The sequence below is a fragment of the Falco naumanni genome, chromosome 10 (assembly GCF_017639655.2).
Source record: "Falco naumanni isolate bFalNau1 chromosome 10, bFalNau1.pat, whole genome shotgun sequence".
Lineage (NCBI taxonomy): Eukaryota > Metazoa > Chordata > Aves > Falconiformes > Falconidae > Falco > Falco naumanni.
In genome coordinates, this window is record NC_054063.1 from 23341769 (window position 1) to 23352825 (window position 11057).

General features: G+C 51.0%; 1 protein-coding gene across 1 annotated transcript in view; it reads left to right on the top strand.

Moving 5' to 3' along the window:
- The window catches only part of LOC121094381 (peroxidasin homolog), a 50657-nt gene extending 39618 nt beyond the window's left edge, over positions 1 to 11039 (top strand). The window contains exons 17-24 of the mRNA XM_040607812.1: positions 408 to 565; positions 1853 to 3356; positions 3824 to 3958; positions 4584 to 4792; positions 5527 to 5641; positions 6004 to 6097; positions 6432 to 6549; positions 7895 to 11039. Coding sequence (XP_040463746.1) covers positions 408 to 565; positions 1853 to 3356; positions 3824 to 3958; positions 4584 to 4792; positions 5527 to 5641; positions 6004 to 6097; positions 6432 to 6527 — 2311 coding nt within the window. The 3' untranslated portion in view covers positions 6528 to 6549; positions 7895 to 11039. The remainder of the gene's footprint in view (positions 1 to 407; positions 566 to 1852; positions 3357 to 3823; positions 3959 to 4583; positions 4793 to 5526; positions 5642 to 6003; positions 6098 to 6431; positions 6550 to 7894) is intronic.
- The last annotated feature ends 18 nt before the right edge of the window (positions 11040 to 11057 follow it).

Sequence of the window (11057 nt, forward strand, 5' to 3'; positions counted from 1 at the left end):
TAATGGAATTATTCTAACTATTTCCTCAATGAAGAATGACTTCTCCAGCGAATGGTAATTCCCTCCTCTGCCACCCCAATATAAGTTTTTATTGAAAAGATGGATAGTTTGTATTAAGCCCAAAACCTCTGGGTTTCAGTTGTTGAAAAATGAAAAATAAATTATTATGGCAGAAAAACCCAGAGATGCTGAGGAAATTAAATATGTGTGTTTTCCTGGGGAAAAATATCCTTTCTTTTTAATCATCTGCAATATGCAGGCAAGCCACATCGGTCTTACACACTAGTTTTGGGGGTCAAGCACCAGACGAGGCTTAGAGATTGCCTCTTGCTGTCTTTAGTCTCATTGCTCTGAGCAGAGTCTGCTTATTTTAATGTTCCTGCATCACTTTTAATTCCTTGAAACAGACGCCCCAAGACACCCAATGACTTGCTGGCTCTGTTCCGTTACCCCCGGGACCCCTACACCATTGAAACAGCCAGGGCAGGGGAGATCTTTGAAAGGACCTTGCAGCTGATTCAGGAACATGTGCAACAAGGTCTGATCGTGGATATGAATGTCACAGGTAGGAGAGATTTTGTTTCCCTTCTTAACTTTGTGCGTAGGATTAAATTAAAACAACAGTGTGTAGATGTCCAGAAAGTTTAAAAATTACAACGGTGTACCAAAGTCCACATCAATCTTGGGTATATCAAGAAATGTGTTGTCTGGGTTGCAGTTCTCTTTGACATCCCATGGTTTTCATAACCGCTGGAGGGCTGGGCTTGCATTTACTGTTCCAACCCAGTACTCGGGGAAGTGTTTCAGTGCCCCCATTTGCTGAAGATTTCTTGACTGGCTATGAAAGCTCTAATCTTGAAAAGTATTTAGCTATCTAACTCAGGGAGGAGTGCCTTTGTGGATCTGAGGTTCAGTCCCTCAGCAGCATGGCCAGAGGTGTTTCCTGCCCTCCCAGCGGCAACGAGAAAAACCCGGCGAACTCCGGACTACCCGGTGCTGTAACGGAGGAGGGGAGGTGTCATCCCCCTGTCCCTCTGCTGCTTGGACCTCTCAGCTACAAACTCAGATGGGGTCTGGCACTCAGGTTCCTTTTATCGAGGCAGGATAGCAAGCAACAAAGCAGTGCAACACCAAAAGTACTTAGTGAGGTCCAAGCACCCAGCAGCAGTACTCCAAAACGTGCTCACTGGGGCTTCCTTTATATGCAACAGACATTCCTGTACACGGCGTGTTTCTACCCATACGTGTGAATCATCATGTAGCAGGCATGTACGTTTGGGGCCTGTAAATATTTTTGTTCCTGCCTGGATGTATTCCAGGGTGCGAGGAGTCTCTCTCCAGGCTGCAGGTCTCGTCTGGGCTGGTCGGACTGCCAGCCTCTCCTCCTCCTTGCCCTGTCAGCATCCGCACGGCACAGCATTATTCAGCGCTTTCGCATGGCGTAGCATCCTGGCAGTCACCCACGGCTTCCCTGCTGCTTGTCACGTAGAGTTTGGATGCTTGATGGTGCTCAGGGCTGCAGCAATAACCCAGAGAGATGTAAAATAAACCTAGAACGGAGACCGAGACCACCCCCACAGTTTGGTCTACCAGCCACATTATTTCTGGTTTCCACTCTGTGCAGTTTATACTAAATTATTTTCGCTTTCTTTTCTTCTTTCTGGGCCTGATATGACCCTGTGCTTCATCTGCCTTCCATAAACGACACAGCAACACCACGATTAAAGACCTGGCCTTCCCGTGCCCACCCAGCAATGGGTTTCACATGGAGGGAGCCCTTACACGGGGTGGTACGAACCGGATGGCTACAGCGGCCGCGGTCTGACCTGGTGCTCTGCCTTTACCTTCGCAGGCTATCGGTACAACGACTTGGTGTCCCCTCACTACCTGAACATGATTGCCAACCTGTCGGGCTGCTCTGCCCACCGCCGCACACCAAACTGCTCGGATATCTGCTTCCACAAGAAGTACAGGACCCACGACGGCTCTTGCAACAACCTGCAGCACCCGATGTGGGGTGCATCCCTCACAGCCTTCCAGAGGCTCCTCAAACCTGCCTACCAGAACGGATTTAACCTCCCCCGGGGGTTTTCCTTAGCAGAAGATGCCAGGGACCTGCCCCTTCCTCTACCTCGCCTTGTTTCCACCGCCATGGTCGGGACTGAGACTATCACCCCCGATGACCAGTTCACACACATGCTCATGCAGTGGGGCCAGTTTCTGGACCACGACATGGACCAGACAGTGGCAGCCATTAGCATGTCCCGCTTCTCCGATGGAGCACCCTGCAGCGAGGTGTGCAGCAACGACCCACCCTGCTTCTCCGTCATGGTCCCTGCCAATGACCCCCGTGTGAGGAACGGGCGCTGCATGTTCTTTGTCCGCTCAAGCCCTGTGTGTGGCAGTGGGATGACCTCCCTGCTGATGAACTCCGTCTACGCCAGGGAGCAGATCAACCACTTGACATCTTACATTGATGCCTCCAATGTTTACGGCAGCACAGAGCAGGAATCACAGGAGCTGCGGGATCTGAGCAACCAAAACGGGCTGCTGAAGCAAGGGCAAGTCGTGCCCAGCTCAGGGAAGCATCTCCTTCCCTTTGCTGTGGGGCCACCCACTGAGTGCATGAGAGATGAGAACGAGAGCCCCGTGCCGTGCTTCCTGGCCGGGGACCACCGTGCCAACGAGCAGCTGGGTCTCACAGCCATGCACACGCTGTGGTTCAGGGAGCACAACCGCATTGCCACTGAGCTGTCGGCCCTCAATCCCCACTGGGATGGAGACCTCCTGTACCACGAGGCGCGGAAGATTGTGGGTGCCCAGATGCAGCATATCACCTATGCCCAGTGGCTCCCCAAGGTCCTTGGGGAAGCTGGGATGAAGATGCTGGGTGAGTACAAAGGCTACAACCCCAACATCAATGCGGGGATTCTCAACGCCTTTGCCACTGCTGCCTTCCGCTTCGGGCACACCTTGATCAACCCCATCCTGTACCGGCTGAACGAAACCTTCCAGCCCATCCGCCAAGGCCACATCCCCCTGCACAAGGCCTTCTTCTCCCCTTTCAGGATCACGCAGGAGGGTGGGATCGACCCTCTCCTCCGTGGGCTCTTTGGGGTTCCTGGAAAAATGCGCGTCCCCTCTGAACTCCTCAACATGGAGCTGACTGAGAAACTCTTCTCCATGGCGCACTCTGTCTCACTGGACTTGGCTGCTATCAACATCCAGAGAGGGCGAGACCATGGCATCCCACCTTACAATGACTTCAGGGTCTTCTGCAACCTCTCATCTGCACAGGAGTTTGAGGACCTCAGAAATGAGATAAAGAACCTGGAGATCAGGGAAAAGCTCAGGAGGTACTGTAGCCTGGACTCAGAAGCATCAAAATCACTGGAGATCAGTCAGGGAAAAGTTTCTGCTCCTCCCAGGACATCCGTCAAATAACCTTCCCAGATATTGCTGCCCACAGATGTTAAGATAGGGTAATAGCTGTGCTTTAAGAACAGGGTAAGACAAATGAGGGCTCTCCGAGTGAGCAGGCTGGTTCTGAGTGGAATGTCATCAGGCACTGCTGTGGTGTAGCTTGGGAGGAGATTGAGCCTTGGAGCTATTTTCCACTGAGACTAAACTGCATCCTATCTGCACTGGCTGCCCCTTTCCAAGGCAAACCTTTATCCCATTGTCTTTTAGATAATACCATTATAAATATTGTCCAGATGAGTTCCTTACATGCAAATTCCTATGATAGGGTCAGATTTTTATTATCTCCACTCTTTGATAGTCTTTAACTTTTTTTTTTTTTTTAATATATATTATCCTGCAGTTTATATGGAACTACCAAAAATATTGACCTGTTTCCAGCACTGATGGTGGAGGATCTCGTCCCTGGTACCAGAGTTGGACCAACGCTGATGTGCCTGTTAACGACACAGTTCAGAAGGCTGAGGGATGGAGACAGGTATTATCATTGAAGTCAACCCAAAGTCTTTGGTGTTCTGTTTGGGGGGATTTGCTCCCTATGGGAGGAACAGAACCTGTAATTTTTAGTTATTTCTTGCCTTACAATACAAAGAAGAGTCTCCTCTGTCCAGTGTATTTCCAAGAGGACTTGCCACAGTTCCTGCCAGTGTGTCCTTTCCTGATGTAATGAGTCTCATTTCACTGCAGGACACTGGGCACCACTGAGGATGTGCCCAATATCTCCTGAAAATGCTAGAAAATGTCCACAGGAGCTTCCTTCTAATTCTTATTTGAGACTTGTGTGAATGAGACGCGTCTTTGGTGATGCACTTTGGGCAGGAGCATTGTTCACCCGTGTCCCAGCCTGCTAGAGCAGAGCTGCCTGAGCCTTGGGGTGCCCCTGTGAGGGGCTGTACCCGCAGGTGGTGGCACCCTGCAGCTCTGGCCAGCAGCTCACAGGGGTTTATGGGTTCAGAAAAGGGCACCTGACACCAGAATAAAAGCTCCTTTTTGAGGATGTGGGTGCTGCCACACAGATGTAGGGGAACTCTTCTCCCTCTCGCAGCCTCACTTCTCCACCCTTTTCTGCTCCTGAGTCATGCTGTGATTACAACCCACTGCAGATTTTGGTATGAGAATCCTGGCGTCTTCACGCCCGCACAGCTGACGCAGATCAGACAGACATCCCTCGCTCGTGTCATCTGTGACAACAGTGACCACATCCAGCAGCTCCAGAGAGATGTCTTCAGGGTGGCATCGTACCTGCAGGGCATGGTTGGCTGCGAAGAGATTCCTGCGGTGGACCTTCGCTTGTGGCAGGACTGTTGTGAGGGTGAGGAAGGAGGCTGCTCTAGCACCAGCTGACATGGGGATGGCTCTGGGTGGCATTTGTCACATGCGGTCACCTTATATGAAATGCCAGGAGATGGTTTCTTGCTACACCATGAGAACCACATGTCAGCAAATGGATGCAAGAAGAATAGAGTAGAACAGAACAGAGCAGAGTAGAATATTTCAGTTGGAAGGGACCTACAATGATCATCTCGTCCAGCTGGCTGACCACTTCAGGGCTGACCAAAAGTTAAACCAAATTATTAAGGGCACTTGTCCAAATGACTCTTAACCACTGAGAGGCACGGGCATGGGGCATCGACCACCTCTATAGGAAACCTGTTAGCTTCATTGAATCTGGCCAAAGGTCCACCTAGCCAAGGGCTTCTGTCTCTGCAAACAGCCCATAGCTCATGCCTGGGGGAGAGACTGAAACGGGGTGATCCCCCCCCCCCCCCCATCACTTTACGGACTCATTTGGGAGTCTGTAAAACTCTGCCACTAAGCCACAGACCTTGCCATGGTCTCTGGGCTGTATGCTGGGTATGGATGTCCAGCTGAGACATGGGAATCCATGCATGATGCGTGCCCCGTTACACACATTTCTTGCCTCCTCTCCTCTGGAATAAGAGACGTATCAAGGGTGGTTGGCGAAGGAGGGCAGCGCTGCCTGCAATCCACATGGTTTTGCTTTAAACGCGAGTACTCACTGGAGATTTTCCCTTCCTTCCCAAGACTGCCAGACACGCGGGCAATTCAGGGCTCTTTCTCAGCGGTTCCGGAGCAAGAGATCACCTGGCTTCAGCTACCCAGAGGAAAAACCTGCCAAGCATAAGGCTGCCTTCCCCAGGTGTAGTATCACCGCTGCTTTCTCCTCCATTTTATGAAGCGTGAGAAAAGTTTTGAATAACTCTGTCCATTTAGGCCTTTGAAATTAGCATTCTGCAAAGGTCTGGAGGCCAGAGGTGTTTCAGTAGAGAGATGCTGAGCTCAGTCAAAGTTCTGCAGTGCTTTAGTGCCGAGCCTGACTCTGATATTTAAATGTCTGGGCTGGGTGGCTGTTGGGTTGGCATCCCTTGGCAGGTGCACCTGGCAGGCGAGCACTTCTGTTTGACGCTTACTTGCAGGCTGATGCTGGAGCGGCAGGATGATTCTCTCATCCAGGAAGCTGACATTTGCATAATCCCTTTCACTTTTTATCTCTGACCCCAGAAATGAGGCGCCTTCTCCAAGCCCTTCCTCCAGAAAGAATCTCGAGTCCCTTGTGGCTGAACTGGAGAAGACAGTTGCTTCCCTACGGAAACAGGTATATTGTGCCCAACCGTTTGTCTTCCATGGAGTCACCCCAGGAGCAGGATTTAGCTTTTTGCTACGAGCAGCCGCTGTGACTTCTGTGTCCTCCAGAGCCACGAGCAGCCATCCGATCAGTGGCAGGTCCAGAAGAGGTAGAGTAGGGAGAGAAGAGCTGGAGCTGAGCTCTGTGAGCTCAGACCTCTACCACTGTAGGGTAAAGTGCAAGTTTGAGCCTCAGTGAAGGCAACTTGAGCCAGCACTTTCTTCTTGTATTTGGGACAGGTAAAAGATTACCTGTGCAATGGTGCAGACTCGTCTTAGAGCTGCTGCTTTCTTGTCCCTGCCAGGTAAATGCACTAGAGAGCCAGCTGAGGTGGCCCCACAGGAACACCAGCACGCATGGACAGGGGAAGAAGACTGGAGATAAATGGAGAAAAAGATGACCGTGTTGCCCGTTTGTATAAGGTCAGTGTGTGTGTTCTGGGCCAAGCTCCAAGAGGTGGATCTGAGCTGGTGCTGCTGAGCGTGCGGTGGGACACCTCAGTAGGCTTCACCTGCAGAAGAGACTGTTGCAGAAAGGAATGGAGCAATCTGGTGATGAATGGGACCAGAGGTAATAGGCTTAAATGCAGCAGGTTAGACACTTGTTTCTCCCAGTAATGATTAGTGACTCACTGGAATGGGTTGTCTGGGGACGTTGTGGTGTATCCATTCCTGGAGGTCTTTTAAGAACTGGTTTGGCAAAGATGGGGAAAGACATAAGTATAGGATGAACTGGGTGGACTGGGTGAGGTTTCTCAGGCCTATTCTCTTGGGACTCTGGGTAGCTTTCTTCTAACGACACTTAATATCATAACCCCAAATCTAACAGCCTCCAAAGGACCTTTGTGGGAAAGATATCACAAAGCTCAGTGATGGCGCAGATGGACTGGTTCCTCCTCAGGGTAACAAGGACATCTGGGCAGATGGAGCAATCCCTCATTTGCTTACACGTTGGCAGAGATTTCTCCCTCAACATCTGAGTCATTGTGCACCTCTCTTCTGGAAGCACCCATCCTCTGTTTGCTCAGCTCGAGCCAAGGGAGCAAGGCTGTGAAGTGCGTGTTTAAAGTCACTGTGAGCCTGGGGGCTCCTGCTGCTGCTCAGCTGGGGCAGGTGCTGGCACAGAGCTGTCAGACCTCTGGTCCCTGGTGTTCGGGGGCACGGAGAGCACAGACTGAGCTCCCTTAGCCCTCTTGCCATGGAGATCCCAGCAGCCTTGGAAGAGGATGAACAACTCGCTGGCACCTGCCAGTCTGGAAGAGGTGTTTAATGGTATTTACGTTTTGCAAATGATTACTCCAGGGACTGGAGCAGAGGACTTAGGAGAATTGTTCTACCAGGCAATCTGTAGAAGGAGCATCCTCTGGAGGTTAGATTACAGGACAGGGCAAGCAAAGGCTGCTCTGTGCTGATAATCTCAGCAGAAAGCAGAATGGGAAGCCTGTAGGCTGGCCATGCTGTTTTCCAGTCTGATTTGGTGTTTTGGTCCTTATAGATTTTCCAGTCAAACAGCGATTTGCCTTTAGAAATTTGACATAAATTGCAGTGTGACACCCGAGTTGGCTTGTCCCTGCTGTCATTTCAGTTCTTTGAAGAGCACTGTAGTGTTTACAGGGTCCCTGGGAAGTATTTCTGTGGGTTTAAAGGGCTATTGCTGTTCTTGTGCTGCAGTGATGCGTGCCCCAGACCTGCCAGGCACCGCACAAACACCTCGCTCTGCCTCCAGCTGCCTCCCATAGAGTTTTTCTGCTTTCTTGTGCCATTTCAGGTGCCCTGTGACCTGCACTCCTGCTCTCCACCAGCCAGTCCAACCCACTCCTACAGGGCTCAGAAACAGCAGCCACCAGACTCCATGATGCTCTGCCTCCTCTCACACCTCCTGGACCGCTCCCGGTCCCAGGGCCGCTGCACTTCTGCCTGTGTTGAACCCTCTGCACTGACTGTCTTCGAGCCCTTCAGCCCCTTGGCAGCCTCCCGAGGTGGGCTCTGTCCTCTCTGGTGGTGACAGACCAGCAGTCTGCCGAGATGCCACTTTCTTCCGCAGTCCCCAGGAAACGGAGAACACCTGAAGCTGCTTTAGTGCCCCTGTTTCGCTCCGCTCTTCCCACGCAACGCTGCCATTATCTGCCACCCCTTACCTGAAATGTCCCATGGGCACCTAACCGAAACAATTCATTAAGAGGCAAAACCTTTCTCAAATGCACCGTGGTGCCAGGAAGCATCTGCAGAAGTCTTAAAAAAAACCCCAAACAAACAACAAACATGAAACGCAAAACAACCCCCCAGCCATCTTCCCATGCCAACAGAAAGGGCAAGAGGAACCTCGGGGCCCTGGCGAGCACCGTGGGGACTGGGCTTGCAGTCCCTGCCAGCAGCGAGGAGGTGAAGCCAAGGCTCGCCGAGGTCTCCCGGCAATTTGGGTGCTTTGGGATGGGGTGCCAGATGCAGCAGACTGCGGCCACCCACAGCGCCGTGACCAGCCGTTGTGCTTTGCCAGTCCTTGGGTAACCGGTGGGGCATCCTCGGTTACGTGCCCCAGCGAGTGACCTACTGTTACGTGCCCAGTGCTCAAAAACATTTTCCTTGGCCTGACCAGCATTCTCCACCTTTCTGCCCCTTTAGGGTTTTAATTGGATTTATGCTTTTCTTCCTCCCCCCACCCTGCAAAACGCTCTTTGCTAGAAAATGTATTTTGAGTGTAAGCGTAACAGGACCTGGAACAGAACCTCAGATAATTAGGTGCAATGGCCGCGCTCATTAGTGGAGGGGAGCTGCTGGTTTCTGTCAATTAGTTTGGGAGAACACGATGTGCAGTATTTGACACATGGATGAATGCAAAGTGCTGTTTGTGTTTATTGCTCCCAGGTGCTCTGCAACTAAACCAGGACTGTGTAACCAGCTCTACAGAACAGGTCTTATGGTTTTGTTGCTCTTCAGACGGGCTTTTTAGTGGTGCTAGAACTGAAGTCCCTGTGTATCCACCATAGCCCCAGATCTGTGGACAGGTTGGTTTTTAATACATCCTTATAAGCTGGTCACAGGGACTGAAGAGAAAATACTTGATCCATCAGATATCTGTGCCTTCCTTATCTTTCTCACTTTTCCTGCACCCTCCCACCTTCCTTCCCACAGTACAAGGACCAGAAACTTTTATGAACATGCTTTCTCTTTTCTTCTTGTTTTATTTTTAGGTGTTTTATAGTACCAAAGGGATTCAAAGCAGCAGGGATGCTCCTGGAACTTAATAGGAAAATAAAAAAAAAGATACTAGAAAAAGGTTGTGATTTATCAGCTATTTCCTGGCGTGGGACTCTGAGCTGTGCATGGGTCCTGTGCAGACACGGGTTTGCAGTGATGAGTGTGTGTTATGCATGTCTGGGAAGTTCAGCTCAGAGGCAGTATTTAGTCCTCAGGGATGTTTGTCATTTTGAAGTACTCTTTCATTTAGGTGCAAATCAAGATCCAAAGCCTTGCGTGTTATATATCAGCTGCACTTGTCTATTGCTTGTACCACTGAAGAATCTAGTCTGGTAAAGGTCAATAAAGGTAAATCAGTCTCCACTCTCCTGCAGAGCAGAAGTTTACAAAGTCCTCATTCAAAACAGTAAGGCATAAACATTCGGTGCTCGATCCCATCGGGTAATCTCTAAGTGCATAACCAAACAGTCCATTTTCCTCCTAAGGGAGTGTGACGCAAGGAGCAGACTTGTCAGGAGCACTGCAGAAGGACAGCAGAGGGGATGTCCCTTCCCCATGTGTTGCAAACCCTCCTGTGCTTCATCCCCTCTTTCCCTCCCTGTGCCACAGAGGGAAGAATGCACAAAGAAATCACACATCCCTGCGTGCCACCAAGGGTGAGGCTGTGTGCTGGGCAGGTGGGGAAAGATCTTGGGGGAAATACCCATCTATTCAGGTGCTGCTTTGGTAAGTAGGGAGTAGAGTATTTTATTAAAGACTCCCTTTTTTCCTAGTTCCCATCTGTGCAGCAACATGAAGGGCTCTGTGCTCCTGCCCTCTGCCCTGGGCTTCTCTGCCTGGGAGAGGGTGAATTGCTGACTCCCAAACCCAGATATTGAAATCCACCTTTTGCAAGTTGTTTGGGCATCATGGGGCACCCAGGATGCAGGACACAGCAGGCCTCGAGCTGCTGACCATGCAATGGGTCCTCTTTGCTCTTTACACACTACACGGTTGCAGTCTGCAGCCTAGACCCCTACAATTAATTTTCCATCTTTTTCTTTAAGCAGCCTCTTTCAAAACCCAACCGCACACCCAAAATGAGGTACCCAGACCAATTACAAGCAGAGGAGGATCGAAATAATGGGCTCAAGGCCAGGAGCGGAGTTGCCAGGCACAAAACTCCCACTAATTAGACAGAACAGTTAAATGATAAAACCCAAGCAGGGGCTGGGGGTCTGGAGTTGGGAGTTTCTCACTGGAGCAGTGATCTTTGGGTGGCTTAAAGTGCGTGTGCAAGATGTGAGGTGGAGATCTCGGTCCTTTGCCGATGCCTGTGGCCGCTGGGGTTCGGCAGGGCAGTGCTAGTGTGTCTGTGTCCGAGCAGGACCAGGATGGTGAGGCGCGTGGGTGTGCTGGTGCAGCCGCAGCTGGGGTTGTGTGCCAGGGCTCTGCTCCGGACACCACAGGTGCCTGGGGCTGGTCCACACCCTGCATTGGACAAGGACCTCCTGATGCTGAGGGGCACCCACCTCTGCTGGAGGCTGAGCCAGCACCAGATCCTGGTGGATCTGGGAAGTGGATTCCCTAGACATCCTCTGCAATGGGGAATTAGTGGGAGGAGGCAGATACTTTAGTGGGTTAATCCTGGGAGGTCTTTGCAGACCAAAAGGGAAAAGGATCTGGTGTTATAAACTCCACAATATCCACCCAGCAAATACACAAACCACTTCAGATCTCTTTTAAGGTTTACT